This window comes from Suillus fuscotomentosus, assembly GCF_016647785.1.
Source record: "Suillus fuscotomentosus strain FC203 chromosome Unknown F5891scaffold_2, whole genome shotgun sequence".
Taxonomy (NCBI): domain Eukaryota; kingdom Fungi; phylum Basidiomycota; class Agaricomycetes; order Boletales; family Suillaceae; genus Suillus; species Suillus fuscotomentosus.
Window position 1 is genome coordinate 1152503 of NW_024539514.1, and position 15926 is coordinate 1168428.

The 15926-nt window shown below is 48.2% G+C and overlaps 5 protein-coding genes across 5 annotated transcripts; 2 read left to right on the top strand and 3 right to left on the bottom strand.

The window, feature by feature from the left end:
- Positions 1-600: 600 nt before the first annotated feature.
- On the bottom strand, positions 601-2665 carry F5891DRAFT_939033 (cytochrome P450; the record flags this gene model as incomplete). Its single annotated transcript, XM_041374209.1, has 11 exons — positions 601-682; positions 739-868; positions 902-939; positions 989-1114; positions 1164-1245; positions 1302-1491; positions 1557-1679; positions 1727-1834; positions 1880-2039; positions 2087-2411; positions 2464-2665. 11 exons carry the CDS (start codon positions 2663-2665, stop codon positions 601-603), a joined length of 1566 nt encoding a protein of 521 aa, XP_041233432.1.
- A 1769-nt stretch (positions 2666-4434) lies between these two features.
- Positions 4435-5661, bottom strand: F5891DRAFT_997453 (uncharacterized protein). The gene is made up of 2 exons (XM_041378438.1): positions 5331-5661; positions 4435-5274 (listed from the first exon to the last, which is right to left on the bottom strand). Exons 1-2 carry the CDS (start codon positions 5496-5498, stop codon positions 4717-4719), a joined length of 726 nt encoding a protein of 241 aa, XP_041233433.1. The 5' UTR covers positions 5499-5661; the 3' UTR covers positions 4435-4716.
- A 1363-nt stretch (positions 5662-7024) lies between these two features.
- F5891DRAFT_1180880 (uncharacterized protein) lies at positions 7025-8009 on the top strand (the record flags this gene model as incomplete). The annotated part of the gene is made up of 2 exons (XM_041365992.1): positions 7025-7861; positions 7911-8009. 2 exons carry the CDS (start codon positions 7025-7027, stop codon positions 8007-8009), a joined length of 936 nt encoding a protein of 311 aa, XP_041233434.1.
- A 2141-nt stretch (positions 8010-10150) lies between these two features.
- Positions 10151-14442, top strand: F5891DRAFT_217166 (uncharacterized protein). Its single transcript, XM_041370943.1, has 5 exons — positions 10151-10913; positions 10974-11109; positions 11158-12819; positions 12871-13952; positions 14013-14442. Exons 1-5 carry the CDS (start codon positions 10470-10472, stop codon positions 14133-14135), a joined length of 3447 nt encoding a protein of 1148 aa, XP_041233435.1. The 5' UTR covers positions 10151-10469; the 3' UTR covers positions 14136-14442.
- Positions 14443-14632: 190 nt separating this feature from the next.
- On the bottom strand, positions 14633-15711 carry F5891DRAFT_974485 (uncharacterized protein; the record flags this gene model as incomplete). The annotated part of the gene is made up of 4 exons (XM_041376456.1): positions 14633-14749; positions 14807-14925; positions 14986-15192; positions 15252-15711. The coding sequence occupies 4 exons, from the start codon at positions 15709-15711 to the stop codon at positions 14633-14635; spliced, it is 903 nt and encodes a 300-aa protein (XP_041233436.1).
- Between the last annotated feature and the right edge of the window lie 215 nt (positions 15712-15926).

Sequence of the window (15926 nt, forward strand, 5' to 3'; positions counted from 1 at the left end):
CTGAGGTCCTTGAGATCATCCTTGGGAAACTGAGCACACAACATTGTCTTGCGTTCATTCAGAAGCACCATTCGATGACCAGCCGCAAGCTGAAACACAGGCACTTTCGTTTCACCTACGGTAAACAGCAATCGCCTTACTTACATGTGAGCAAAGATATACCTGTGCCGTCCTGTACATGAAGCTTTGAAGCACCACCACTACCTTATGTACCTCCCCACGCCTTGAAATCTTTCATGTAGTGCATTGGCACGACAGGACATGCAGTGATGTCATATCAGCGCTGGTAGAACTCCTGATTTTGAGGGACGGGCCAAGAGGTGAATGCGCTCACATGGCTTGGAGCTCCATGGTTGAGAGGGGTCACAGTGGTTGAGTTGAGGATAGTTGCCACGCATAAAGGCGTTGACCATTGACAGGAGATCTTGAGTACGTGAGCCTGCTCCTTGTTGGGTCCCCAGGAGGTGCCAAGGTGCCAGATGTGTGTATTATATGTGGACCAGGTCATCATGAATAGTGTCGATACAACAAGATAAAACAAGATATGTATGATATCGGGATGCATGACGGATTGAGATAACAAGGATCATCTTCGTGCCCTTAATAGTCAACATCCTGTTGAATGAGCGCAATAGCTTTTGCAGAGCGAGGCTTAATAGAGCACTTGAATGGTTTCGGATGACTGGGAGTACGTCTATTCAAGCTGGTACCGCGAATATGATAGGATACACGACATACCTGATCGCGCCTGATGAGGAGTCAACCTCAGGGGTGTGCTCAACACCGTTCTCGACGATCTTGGAAATATCAAAAACGGCGAGCGACATCACGGTAGATAGCCAGATGGAAGCATCAACGAGGTGCAGGCCTATCCATCAAAAGCAACCAAATATCACAATACTGTTATATTGAGGGAACTTCTGCATACCGGGACAGATCCTGAGGAGCAGAAAATTAGCATTCCACTCCAAATTAACTCTATGCGTACCGTCTACCAAAGCCGAAGCAGATCGTGCGAGGCTCACGTTCGGGATCCTTTCCGTCATTGTCTAGGAAGCGTTCAGGGTTGAATTGCGAAGGGTTAGCATATGTCTGCGGGTCATTGAGCATGAACCTGGCATGCAATTATATCATGTTGAATCCAGAGACATGCGAGCACCAACCAGATGTTAGGCATGATCAATGATCCTTTCGGAATGTAGTACCCGTCATAGATATCGTCCTCAGAGACACAGTGGGGGACCCCTATCTTTAGGCGATTGATACCGCTCGGCAATGAAAAGAATACAATAAACACGTACCCATAGGGATGACAACATTCCAGCGCAGGGATTCTTTCACAAGGGCCTCGATATAGGGGAGGGAGTCGCGGTCTGCCAAAGAGGGAAGACGATCAGTGCCAACAACAGCATCTATTTCAGCCTGAGCCTTCTTCTGCACATCAGGGAACAGTGTCATCGCCAGGAAAATTGAATAAATTGTAGAAACTGTCTGTGGAGACAGATATTAGTCTCACAATATAATAATCTATCTGTAATATGAAGGGAAGAGCTAACCGTGTCGGCACCACCGGTGTATAGGGATAGAGCAGACCATTTCACCATGTGATCCTCTTCTGCAGACAAAGTTCGGCCTTTCAACAGATTCGAGGTGAAAGACACAGGAGCAATTCCGGTAGCCTGTGATGTGTTCAACTCGTGATCGACGAACTGTAGATATTGCTTACTATCTGATCCTTGACGAATTTGTGTGGTGCAGCAACCAACTCTTCGAGGGTCTGGCTCCATTCACGGGCCAAGCATTTGAACCCAGCACCAGGAAACCACTCGGGAACCTTGGCCACTAGAAATAAGTCAGCTCATTGTAAATCTTAGAATACTGTAGTCTTACACCATGGCATGATGTCAACCATGAAGGCACCAGTATCGGTGGACCGCGATAATTGATTCATAGCACGGTCTGCAAGGTCGACGAGGGGATCATTATTCTCCTTAACCTCATATCCATGAGAGATTCGCAGAATGATAGCGCCAGCGGTGCTATAAAAAATCAATGCCCCGTTCATGCAATGATAAACACCACATACTGTCGAATATGTGCTTGCAATTGCTCAGGTTTTGCAAACACACGCTTCAGGAACCGGCGGGTCTCAATCTCCTCAATCGGTTCGTAGACAGCCATAGCAGCGCGACTGCCAATAATGCGGTGGATGTTCTTGCGGTAATAGCGAAAACGATCACCATAAGAGAGAAAACCCAAAGCGTACTTCCAGCCAACAAGTTCACCACCCATTGTAAGAACCGGACGGTCAGAGTAGACAGAGCTTTTCTTGTCTAGCAATGCCATCGCTGCCTCGACAGAATTCAGCACAATGATGTGCCGACCCAGAACTTCGACATGCGAGATGTCACCTGTATGGCATGAAATTGAAATGTATTGTGTTGGGAAACACAAGGCACTTACCATATTTTTTGCGCCACTTGGCAAAGGTGAGCCAGGCCTTGTTGTGGGGCATGTCTGCGATGTTCCCAATGAGAGGCCACCCCGGAGGTCCAGGGGGATATGGTGCAAGGTTCTTCTTTCTGAATGCCTGCTTGACCAGATACACTCCGGCACCAGCAAGACATAGTAGGTCCAGCCAAGTAACATTGGTGAATATCAGCATGCTAGCTGAGGAAGAGCAAAGATCGTGCAGTGAGCGATGAGATATTAGTGAGAGCAATCCGAGTCAGATGACGAATACAAGTCACGCTCTCCACCCTAGAAAATGAGGGAACGATACAAAGTTCAAGAAGGTGGTCAAATTTAGTTGTTTGGCAGGGTGATTGATGGCCGATCAAAGATGTTGTGGCGGCCCTGGAATCTTTATGTTATTGTAGGCGGAATTTATTGAGGAAAGATAAGTAGGCTGCGACTAATAGCGTTAATAACAAGAGACGATAGGCCTACATAGGAACTTCAGGGTCCAAACCGACTTGGGAGGATAGAATTATATTAGAAGTTGACGTAAGTAGTCGACTAGTCAAGACTGGGTAGTGACACTGAAAGCTTGTGTTTCAGTATCGTGGACAGTCACTTCGTGTAGATTATAGGAACTCCCAGTGTGCTTACAGATGAATAGATGTGGACCTGGATACCTCACTGCATGCCTTAGCCTCTCAAATGAGAAACGAAGATCACGTGTGAAATACTGCACTCAGAACGAGAAGTTGTGCGCGAGCTGTTGGGGAAGTAGTTGAGGGTGGCCACAATATTTACGCAAAGCCTCGAACGGAAGAGGAGCGTAATATAGGCAGGAGGCGCCAGGTACGCTGATCAGACTCGTTAGGTAGATCCAGGCTCTAATCCGAGACTGTTGAAACTTGAAAGGGAATTTGGCAGCTGTGCTAGAACAACCTGCTATAGCGTATTCACTGGCAGGCCCTGCATAATAATCAAGAAGGAGCGACTGTCTTCCTTCTATATCAGGCGAGACTAGTGTGTCGATGTGGGTTGACTGCAAATGGATCCGATAACTTATGTAACATTAGTGGGGGCGCGGCCCCGGCCGGCCCCCCTAAGTGGTATTGTATATCACGCGGGGGGTTTTCAAAATATTTTAGATGTTCATCACAATACAAGTTCGCGAGTGCAAAATGAGGGATACTATTCTCCTTCAATAAAACTGTAACGTGACTAAGGCTAGCTATTTACAGTGACAAGGACCTGTATAGTACAACATCCTAGATATTTCGATGTGTGTATACGAAAGAGCATCTCAACTAGTGTCGTGGGCAGAAAGGAATTGGCCTCTTGGCAGATGGCAGAATGGCAGAACGGCAATTGGCAGAATGGCAAAAGTTGGCAAAATGTATTGTGAGCGTTTTTAGCTCTTTTCAGCTATGTTTGTACTATGGCAAAAATGGTTTTGACTACTACACTAAGGCTATACCTGATGAGTCAAAAGTGCATCAATATCATACCCTGATGCACTCTCTGAGCTTCGATTGAGTACATTGATCTCTTCAACAAAGCCAGTTGGCACCGTGGATACCTTCTGCCCCATAATTTTCTCGCAGTTGGTCAGTAATTGATTCTGAACCTGTGAGATAATTCTGGTGGATCAGAGTCTGCTGCAAGGGGAGGAATCCATGCAAACGACCTTTGAGTCGACTTGGAAGTTGCAGAAGCGGAAGATGGGGATAGAATTGATAGAATTCGGCCTTGATTGCCTTTTTTGTAGTGAGGTAACCACACTGCACGAGCATGCCCGATGATCATATTTTTCAGTCAATTAGATGTTTATCGTGGCTCTCAATAGATAAGTACTGTCGTGCCGAGCAGCAGTTGCCTGTGAAAAAGTAGTGATTTGTTTTGTTTTTGACCAAATTTTGACTTTCTCCCCAGTAACTACTAACAAAGTGGTTGGACACAAGTTTTTGGACAGAATGGCCCTTGGGCTTCTAGGCCACATGTCAAATTTTTATTGTTTTTAGTAGGAACAAATACTAGGTCATCGTATTTCTGCCGACTTCTGCCAACCACCCTTGACCTACTGCCAGCAATTGCCGCTTGGCAATTGCCACCGGCAGAATGGCAGCATTCTGCCAACAACACTAATCTCAACATGCAATATCGATGGCTGATGGCAGCACACTACATGACATATAGCGTACAATCGACATCGTCATCCACCAAACAAAGTAATTACGATCAAGGCGCTCAGGACGTATACCATCAATAAATCCCAGGAATCAATTTATATCTCACTTTCTTGGCCCAATCCTCCCAATCCTCTCCCAGAGCACGCTGCAGCATCTTGTCCTCCACTGAAGATCGGTTGATGCTGACCGCAACGCCTGCCGTAAGCACAAGGAGGACAATCGCTACTGATGCTTTCATGTAAGGCAGTTGTAGAATTCCAGACTGCCTCATCCACGACCATTCGCTCCCGTGCGTAATGACAATCCCGACGTATTGTAGAAAGTAGCTAGTGTAGCTTGGGTGGCGGACGATAGAGTAGGGCCCGCTTGTCACGATTCTATGCTCCTTTCTGACGCTAAGCGGGAAGCTCCAGAACTTTCCCAAGGTTGACATGCAATAACGCCTGAATATGCCACCAACCGTGACAGAGAGACTACCAACAAGGAAAGCGGGAGTGATTGGCGTGGAGTGAAGTGCGCGCAAAAACTGCAGAGCGCTAGCGCCATAGACAGCATCTGGAATTTGCGAAGTACCCATATGCACGGCCAGTATGTTAGCCACTTCAATAGATGATGCTGCCCATGCGATAATCTGTTATATTATCCGCCAATCTGTACAGACAAAATCGATATACAGGAGAAACACACCTTGAATAAGTCTAGCAGCCAACGATCTAGACTCATGCTTTGCATGAATGATTCGGACGCCGATGGCACCATCTTCTCTTGAGGCGACGGGGGTAGAGAGGGAGAAGTGAGCGAGATATGCATACCAATGGCCGAAGCCACGAGGAAGGGGATCTTCAATAGACTCATGCTGTATCGCTGAACCTGCGATAAGTCACTTTAAATACCTCTTCTCCATTCCTGCGCAATAAAACTCCCACATTCCTGCACAGCAATAGGGTTTTGTAGTACTATGACCGTTTTGACCACCAGACTGATGCATGTGTTTGAGAGGTGTTGAATCCATAGTGCCATTATGCCAGTGCTGGCTCAATTTAGTTAGTTAGAGTTTACTTGGGGTCCAAGCACCGCCAAAGCATCGACAAACAAAGTTTAGATAAGGGTTGGGTCTGCTGAGGGTCAGGAATGATGAGGTCGAGTCTTACTGGGATTTAGGATGTGCTTTAAGACTGCTTGCAGTCGGATAATTTACTGCACCAAGTAGTATTGGCCCGTGCGTGCCGTAAGGTTTAAGCACGTCGTAGTCCCGTTCAGAACCTGGTTTGGCGACGCTTAGTGGTGCTCGGACTGAATGAATTAATCAGCCCTACTACATAGCAGCATAGGTGACTCCTGCATGGTTACAACATTTTTAGGACGCCCACACCTGAAGCTTCCTATTTATGGAAGATATCGAGCAGAGTTTGGGGTCTTTCCGACTCAGAGTGGTGGTTGGCGCCCGAACTTCGTTTACTCAAGGTTTGAAATCGTTCGAAGGAATCGAGAGAGGTCCGAATGATAACAGGGTACCATGAACTCATGTTGGTTGTGAAGCTGCAACCCAGCTGGGGGCATCTGGATTTGTAATCTTCAGGCAAGGCCAAGCTGGGAGATTGCTAAATTGATGTGTTCGAGACAGTAACGAGTCGTAAAAATGAGCTCATTATATGATGCGACGTTAGAAGCTGACAGACAGATCCGGACAGACCCGCACGCAGCCGGACGGAGACTGCCGAAAATTCGCATTACATACATAAATTTGAACGGGCTCATTGCATCATCCGAGTCAAACCTCAAGTACGTGAAGATGAGGATGTGTTATTGTGCATGAAGTCTTGTTGCCTGGCTCTCCATTCCACACCGCGATGCATAAATCGTTCTTCGTTGTTGTGAATTTGCAATCTTTCATTATAATACTAATCATCGCGGGTCAGCACCTATGGTCTGGTGCGTCAATCATGAAACATATGGCTTAAGCATACCGTATCCTTGTCCTTCATAAGCAGCAGAAGTACTCAAACGACGTGTCACAAGGCGTCACGAAGTCCGTCTCACAAAGACCTTTGGTGGGTCCTCTTCAAGTTACCAAGTAACAAAGACTCAAAGACCGCCTTCGGCGTTGATTGGTGCCACTCCGTTCGGCTATAAATCCAGGTTTGATCAAATGTTCTTGACTATCTGCCACGAGCACCAAGCTCAGCTGTATTACCATTTCGTGTTCCTTCGCTGTTTCTGTCGTTCCCTTGCTTTAATACCTCCCAGTTGTATCTGCATACCCTCGACATCACGAATCGTTTTCCTCTGTTTTCTAACTCTGCGAAAGCCACAATCAGCTTTCCTTGAATCCACAAACCATCTAATCGAACCATATCGCACGTCAACCCTTCAAGTGAATAATGAACAGCATCAATTTCTCATCTGGTTTCTTCCTGAATCTCATTGCCGGTCCGGATCCCTCCTTCGTGCCTTTTGCCCCAGTAAAACCCATCCCTCGGCTGCGGACAAAATGCTGTGACATCTCGATAAACTCGATGCACAAACAGCCTACCCAGTTACGCGAATATCACTTTCATGCATTCTTCAACTGTTCTTGGATGTCTCGTCCTTGCTCTCGTGTTATCAAGTTTAACCCGGACGCACCTATAGAGTGTCAAAAGGCCACGCCACCTACACCCGCGCGTCCTCGTATTAGCGCCAAAGTGCCCGCCGTGCATGAGATACATGATGCTGCTGCTAAATCAGTACGGTCCCGACACTCACACAAACCTTGGAAAAATATCGCCATAACCGAATACGATGACGCGGAGTTCGAGGAACTGCAAGCACGGTTGGTGTTTACCTGGCCGCCCGATTTGGCAGCCTACCGAAGAGAGGTCGAGGAGAGGGGCTGGGGTGAGGCAGCAGAGTATGCTGATGAAAATATTGTCCCTGGTGCCATCTATGACGCTTCACCGATAGAGTCGGGAAGCACAGACAGTTCCATGATCTTGACGCCGACTCGAGAAGATTATGATATTCAAACAGCCTGCACACCGCCGGCTATTCTGCACGAGGGGCTCGTAGAGCCTGAAGTTAAGGCTGGCGTTCTCGAGAAGGCAGTGGGGCTTCAGCGATTGAGACGCAAAGCACCACCTCCACTCAGTCTTGATATTAAGAAAAAACAGCATTTCATCGACGAGATTGGATGCACCCTGCTGATCGGCGATGGTGAGCGTACTGCACGGGAGATACTGGTACGTTTTTCATACCGTTGTGTCGAGTTTGATTCTAAGGCATGAGTAGATGCTAAGCCCGCTGACGGCAGCGATGAACATCACTAGCAAGTTATCTGCAGGGCTCCTCCTCAATATTCATACCTTTTCCGATGGACTATTATTCTGACGACCTAATCTTTGTCTATCACTGTAGCATTACCCAAGTTGGCCGGAGGTTCACTGTATCTGCATCTTCCTTGTCCTGTAGCGATATTATGATTGTATTTTTGGTGCTCCTCTTTCGCCATTGTGAGAGCATCACATGAATCGTTAATCAAATCACTCACTGGCAGACCGTGAGACGTAAGTAGTTGTTAAAATCACGACGGACATAATTTTCCACTCGAAGCTGGACACCGCGGATGGAATTGCAGCTGAAAATACCTTGGCATATTCTTGGACTGATTGCCTGAGGTTATGACGAGCTTGACTTGGAGAAATGAGTTCCCAATGAACCTAAGAAGTCAGCAGATACCATATAGGTGAGTCGTCATATGGCTGTCTGTGCTAAACGTTGACGACCTGCGATCTCCTGCAATTCATTGAGTGAAAAAACACATGTTAAAGGAGGTATGAGGCGAAGAATCAAACGTTCATCTAAGTGGGTTTCATGTAAGCTCACACTTCAATGAACTGCACACTCGCCCCGGAAGCACCTTCACTTCGAACTTAGCTGGTGACATGGAAAACAGTGAACACGCAGACTCGAGTGCGGAAATTCTGAGGAGGCTCATCTCCTCGAGAAACCTGCCGCGGAACTTGGACAAGTGTCAATGTAGAAGTAGAAGTAGAAGCTACCCGGTGCACTCGTTTTGTAGACACCTGCGATGCTAATTCAAGAGGATCTCAGGAGTAGGGGATCCTCTCACTTCCCCAAACCAAGGTGCTGCATGCGATTGGGCAATCACTGTTTTATTGTGAACAATTTGCTATGCCGGTGAGATTATCGAAACTCGCACGAGCAACCTTCAGCTTGGAGAATATCCTTTCAGTCAGCATGTCCAAGGCCTCCCATGATAAGGTTGTATGAATCAGTACTTGGACAGATGGGCGGTGCGCATAAAAGGCTCAATTAGACAATAGAAATTCGATGACGTCTATTGTGCCAGAGGCCACGTCATTCGGATCAAATCGGGACTCGGAAAACGCATTGTTTGTTTCCGACAAACACAGCTTTGAGTCGCAAGATGATTCACTGATTGACACCACATGCATGCATGGCAGCATGAGTACTTGCGGTATATAAAGGATGCCGCCGCCGATGCCACATCATGCATCGATATTCCAATCCTATCCCTCTCCCACAGTACATAGCGCTATCACGTTATCCTTGTGCCCCGTCTTTGCATTCCAGAGCAATGCAAAGACCTGCTTCGCAAGGTAAATCGTGATTTCCTGCTCGATCCCAGCGTAGTATACTGCATACATGCACTGCAGTGTATAAGGATGGTATACCATACATCCCAAGTCTGTTTAATCTCCCACACAAGTCACAGGCATATGCATAGTACTAGTATCTGGCGGTGACTTCCGGCAGCTTACTAGTCAGTGTCTATGTCTTTCTCATGCACAAGTTAACTGTTCAACTTTCACTAGCGGTCCGAGGCTGGATAAAATAATAAGACTCATGACGAATTCCATAACCCGATACGTCCCGTCTTAATGTTGATCTATGCGTTTTCAAGAGGTGAGCTGTAGATGATTCCTTCCAAATTTGCGTCCTCATGACTACATAGAAATTAGTGAAACCAACTCGATCGCCCATCGCCAAGTCGACGTCTTTTGGAAATTCTGTCTCTTCCTCCACGTTGCAAAACAGTCTCGATTCAAGAAAATGGAAGCGATTCGAAGCCCTGAGGTTCTACCGCAGGTTCGTACGTGAGCTTGGACACACTTCTTTCTTGCCTTGAGCCGCGTGGGTAAATCTGTACTAGTCTCCCTTACCCAGTCTCCCCTGCACCCCAAAATGTTTATATCCGAGGTCGATGTATGTTTGAGCGAATGAAGTTTTCCAGAAATACAAAGATACATTGAGATTCACACGCTGTATCGGATGCGAAGCCTGGTCCAGGGTGAGAAATGAAAAAGTCTCGCGGTTAAGTTATTAAAATTCAAGGGGACCTATATGGACCTATGCCACAGCTTCAAGCATCGCTGGTATCGACGATTGATGAGGAAACTTGTAATAATCGTCTGGCTTGTATTGTGTAGCAGTTAAGACATTGCGCAGCAGCTTGTGGGGCCGAGCACAGTTTGCGCTAAACACAAGGACACAAGGGTGTTGCATGAAATTCGGATAACGTAGAAACAAATGCCGAAAGATGGGACTCAAAAGTAAAAAATTTGATTACTAGCCTAGGCTTAGCTGTACGTTTAGTCCCGTCAACGAAGGAAACGAGTAAGGCTTCGGCGCCGACAGTCGAGAAAGGGTCTTTGAACGTCAACAGTCACGACATCGACTCATACCAAACGGTCATACCCAAGTTATACCCTCTCTTTCTCCTTCCAGCGCTACTTTAGCATCACTTGTCGACGACAACGTCGAGCTCGCTGTCTTTGACGACGATACACACACTCTCTAACCGTAATGAAGCAACCACCAGCGTCCCCTTCGTCAGCCCGGTCTCCGCGCAATCAATTAATTGGCCATCCAACTTTGGACCTCCATCACTCACATCATCATCATCATCTCTCTCCTACTTCTGCTTATCCACTCCCGACGAATTTACCAAAACCTACCAAGAGTTCTGCATTTAGAGGTTTACAATCCGTTTTCCAGCGCAAACCACCGGATCGCTCGCTATCCTCGAATTCTCTCCGCTCTTCCTATTCAGCTTCCAACGCATCCGCCACAGATAGTCACAGCCCTCATCCATACGCCGCAATGCCTCCTTTACCTGTTGTATCAAACAATGAACATGTCGATGACGAACAAGAATGTCCTGTATGCCTGGAACCCTTGAGCTTCAGCTTCAGACTTCCCGGAGAAAAGCCCCATGTAGTACCAGAGTGTGGTCACTCGCTTCATGAGGTCAGTTCTTTTCTTATCGTAGCATCTCAGTCCATCACACTCCCGTTCGTCTTACCATAGGCATGCTTTACCGCTGTATATGGCCCTCCTCCAGCCCAATCTCGCTCTGCAGTGCCTCGCAAATCAAATCTTGGCGTCTGCGGTGTTTGCAGACGACCCATGAAAATTGGCGACGGAGACAGTAGCAGAAACAATAGTGAGTCACGCTAGACACAAATTATTCATTAATTTCACTATGCTACAGAACTCGCCGCTCTGACTGGCATGGGCAATCCTCATAACCCTGCCGTATATCCTGGGCGGGATCAAGGCTCACGCTCTCGCCACAGCCCAGTACCTCAACAACCCTATGACCCCACAGATGACGATCCAATAGACCACGCCGTCTCAGTCAAATCAACCCCCAGCGAATCACACTATATCGTCGCACCTTCTATCCAAGTCCGCCCCGAATTTTCTTCTATCACTCGGAATGGCGAAACTTGTCAACCTTTGACCTGCATTGTTGTAATCGAGTTACCTGCCAGGCGTGGAACGGCTCATGTTCCAGGTCCCGTCATGGCTGATGCATACAGTTCTCACAGTGCTCATACGCTCACACGAAATGATACCGTAACAGAGCTGCCTCATCCATCCCAAAGACAAAATGATACCTTGCGACATCCATCCCAAACTCAGCGTTATGATTCATATACCGAGCCATGGTCATCTACCAATGCCGAGTCTTCCTATTATAGACCAGGCCCACCAGCGGAGGAAGAGGGTGAAGAATCATCACCTTTCAATGCTATCGTTGAGGATTTGCGCAACCGGATAATAGATTGGAAGGGCCACGCATTGTCTGGCCTTGGCCCCCTGCAAATGTATGACATGCTGTCCGTCCGCCGAGATGCCCTTGTGCGGGAGTTTTTCGTGTACCTCTTTAAGGAGGCCATCATTTGCGTTGTAGAGGAGAAAAAGCGGTCTCTTGGCCGGTTCCTGTCGTCCCCAGCCTTCAACGATGCCTCGACTTCCGTGTCAGGGTTGAGCAACAACCAGTCCAACAAGGGTGTCCTGCGCCTCAAGGGTCGCATTTATGTACGACATATCAAGCGTATTACCGCGAGCACAAGCGGGGAAATGAGCATCACCATTGAAATGGAAGATGAGCGACTCGACTCCTTCATCCTCGTTTTCAAAGATCGCTCTTCCATGGATGCGTGGAAGAGTCAGATCCAGGGCCTGGTAAATGCCTTTCAAAATCAAGCATCGCCGCCGCAGCCGTCCATCGACCGTGGCCTGGACATGGATGAGTTCGGAGATTCCGGAAAGGCTGCGCGGATGCTTAGCGGGAGCACTGCGTCCACATCACCAAGTACAGTCGATAGTTTACTCCATGGCTCCTCACGCTCCACCATGTCCTCGTCGACCTCCCATGGTTCCACGCCGCAACCTCAATCTAGACAAATGCAAACCAAACTCCAACCCCTCGGTGAGGAGGATGTACTTTCGCACTATGAGACGCATCCTTCAGGCTTGGTCGCACCACATGTATCTACTGGACCCTCCAATTCACTTGCTCCCCTCCCACATACGGCAATTGATCTCATTCTTATCGTGTCGCTTCCTCCACCGAGTGCTGCCCGCAGCACTGCGGCGCTTAAGCTGCGGGTCATCAAGGCATCACTGGACTTTATCCTCGCTTCTCTCGGAACCAAGGACCGTTTGAGTCTTGTAACTTTTGAAGTAGGACCTGGCGGGCGTGTGCGCAAAACACCGTACCTTTGCGTTGGTAAGGCGCTCAGCCGAGGAAGGCTATCCAAATTCATTGATGAAATTGGACGTCCGGATGGGGGACAAGACGACGAGTTCTTGGTGAGAGCATCCAAAGAGGAAAAGACGGACGTTGTGACTGCGGTTAACCATGGTTAGTGGTCAGTTTTTCATTTTTACTTTCTGCTGACCACATGTCTTGAAGGTCTCGATGTTGTACTTCAGCGCAAAACTCGCAATCCTATCTCGGGGATGGTCTTGGTGAGCGATGCTGCTGATAGCACGCGACGTGCACAGATGGATCTTGTTCTTGCCCGTGCCGAAGCTGCAAATATGCCCATTCACTCGTTTGGCTATGGTCGCTCCCACGACCCTGCTTCGCTTTGGCTGATGTCGAACCACACCAGCGGGACATACACCTTTGTCAAGGACTGGTATGACCTCCGTAGCTGTCTTGCTGGCTGTGTCGGCGGCATGATGTCCATTGGCCTACTCAACATGAAGCTGCACATGAAGATCGTCGACGGTCAGCGCTTCCGCATTCGCAAGGTCTCGGGTGGGCCTTCATCCATCCTCTCTACAGATGGCCACAACGTTGACATTGACGTTGGCGAGCTTCGCTATGGCGAATGCAAAGAGATGCTTATCGAGTGTGAGCTCGACAATACTGAGATTCGCCGTCCTTCTGCGCAGAACAGTAATCGCGCGCTCAATGCCACAGATCAGTTCGTGCAGAGCATGGGTCTTGATTCTACGACCATTGACGATGGTACTGATCTTGTGGATGGCATGATGGACCGGATGATTGATGAGGTTCCGGTGTTCGAGGTTGACGGGTCTTTCTATGATCCCAGCGCATCGAAACAAATTTCACGCCTCGCCCATCCCGTCCTCTTGACGATCACTCTCCTTCCTCAAGCTACCACTATCTCTCCCAAGCCAGTCAAACCATCAGATCCAGTAATCGTCCGGCGCAGAATGGAACTTCTCGCATCTGACATGATCACGCGCGCTCTTGTCCTCGTTTCGAGGAAGAACTACCCTCAAGCCCAGAAGATCATGAACGAGACCAAACGCATCTTGCACACTGTGCTGCAGAGCATCTCCAAAACACTTCCTCCGCCCAATACCGAAGGCACGACGATGCGCAACCGCAAGGATGTCCTCACTCTTGCTGCGGTGCGTGCGATGCAGGCTATACTCCAAGACCTTCAGATTTTGGCAGAGGCTTTAGAAGAAAATGTCGAGCTGTTTGCACATGACCAGCGGAATTTTGGTGCACAGCAGGTGCGTGTATGTTTTTTTGACGATCTAACAAGTAGGACTGACTGTGGGCCACGATTATAGGCTATGATATTGCGCGACCAGAAAAGTTGGAGTGGACGCAGTGCCACAGAACGCCTGTTCTGGACCATTGACAACTCCATAGAACTGGTTTCTCGGAGTACCGATTGGGTAGCGCGCGACTGATACCCCTGCCCCAAGACATCATCTCTTTCTCTTCTCTTCTTTATTATGTCCCTCGGCTGGCTACCCTATCTCATTTGTGTTCATGCTTTCTCGTTCTGTTATGCCAGCGTGGTTTCAACCTCATTACGCTCCTTCCCTTGTGTCACTGTCCTTCCTTGTCCTTGTCCTTGTCCTTAAGTATCACCCAGCTCCGGACCCTCTTAATGTAACCTCCCGCAGTCTCGTCTTTATGTCGAGGGATGCGCTTTATGAATCCTCTCTTCCTGGATGTTCCTAAATTTTTATTTCCGCGTGTTATTTACTTAACTGTGACTTCTCATTATATATCCACTCCCACTTTTCTTTTATTCCTGGCCCAAGAGGTGGGAGTAATGTAGTTGTTTGATTATGTAGGAAGGAATAAAGCTTTTTTATCATCATTCTCCTGTTCATTATAATGAGCGTAAAGTACCTATGTATGATGGAATTATCATGGCGTGGAGGTGGGCTGTTAGTGTTTATTCATAACCTAGTCGTTGGCGCTCTTCGCGATCACGTTCGAGTTTTGTGACTTTATTTTCGGTTTCTGTGAGGACGTCATCCCATGCCACGAAAAGTTCGGAGAGCGCATCCACCTAAAAGAACAAGTCAAATTGTGAAAACCGGTTGAAGATGTACGAACGAATACGCACATGAGTAGCATGTCTGTCGACAAGAGCTGCTATTCGTTTCTCTAACGACGCAGCCAATCTAATATCCTCCTGATGCGCTTCCAAAAGCGCGTCCAAACGAGGCTGCAAGGTTTCATAGTCTAGAGACAATCGGAAATGAGAATCTTGGTGAACGATCAGTATGGGTCTGCACGACAGACCTGCGAGTCTTCCAGCTGCTGTCACGCCTTTCTGTTCTAGCATTTCGATCTCGCGCATGTCCCTATCTGCAGCTCGAATTTCTGGTTCCATCTCTACCAGGAGCGCTTCAAGTTCTTCTGGGGACATGTTTTCGTATGCCGGGGCTGGCCCAGGGAGCACCCCTGACAGAGCAAATGCTGCAGTTAGTAGATGGGCGTGTAGGTCATCTATAGTAGGGGATGGACGCGTCAGAAACGTGACGAAAGACGTGTTTTGATGACCTTACATTTGCTCATGAATCTCTGAAGACCGTCGTTGGATTGTATGACGTTGTCGAGGCGCTGTTGTACGTCCTCGGCTAAGCGAATGAGGGTTTCACCGCGCTTGAGCTCTGGTACTTTGTCCTTTCCTTTACGATCCCGCGCATCCTGCCGCACGCCTAGAATCAGCGCTTCCAGCCAGCGGAGTCTCAGCTCCAGCGATAGGACGGGATCTATGACGGGAGGCGCGGTTGATGGTTCGAGTTGTGCTAAAGGCATCACAGCAGCCGGAGTCGGCTGTTCATCAGACAGCTCTGACTGGGCATCATCCAAAGGTTCTACGAGTTCCTCGAGGGATTGCGAAACAGATCCAACACTCATTTGATGTCCAAGTTGGCTGGGCGGAGGTGATGACGGTGGAGGTGTGGAAGATATTATACGATGTCGCTGGAAATCTCCCAGGAATACACTTCCAATGGCTGACATGGAGACAGAATACCGTTAATCGTGAGATATTACCCTTGTATCTTAATACGTCTCGTAGTGAAGTTGTTCGTTATTGGAACGATCTACTAGGTGGCCTACTAGAAAAGGGACCAGACTCGGAAAGCCTCGTGCCTTTCTCCTTGAAGCCGCGCGCACTTGCTAGTTACTATCTGTGATCAGGTTTTCCGGGGGGCAGATGCGGCGCCAGGGCCCAG

Bases quoted from the DNA above. Each gene is read 5' to 3' on its own strand.
- F5891DRAFT_997453 (XM_041378438.1), bottom strand. From the start codon at position 5,498: ATGAGTCTATTGAAGATCCCCTTCCTCGTGGCTTCGGCCATTGGTATG. The intron at 5,275-5,330 runs GTGTGTTTCTCC...ATAATATAACAG, and splicing joins GGCTGCTAGACTTATTCAAG to ATTATCGCATGGGCAGCATC.
- F5891DRAFT_217166 (XM_041370943.1), top strand. From the start codon at position 10,470: ATGAAGCAACCACCAGCGTCCCCTTCGTCAGCCCGGTCTCCGCGCAAT. The intron at 10,914-10,973 runs GTCAGTTCTTTT...GTCTTACCATAG, and splicing joins GTGGTCACTCGCTTCATGAG to GCATGCTTTACCGCTGTATA. The intron at 13,953-14,012 runs GTGCGTGTATGT...CCACGATTATAG, and splicing joins GGAATTTTGGTGCACAGCAG to GCTATGATATTGCGCGACCA.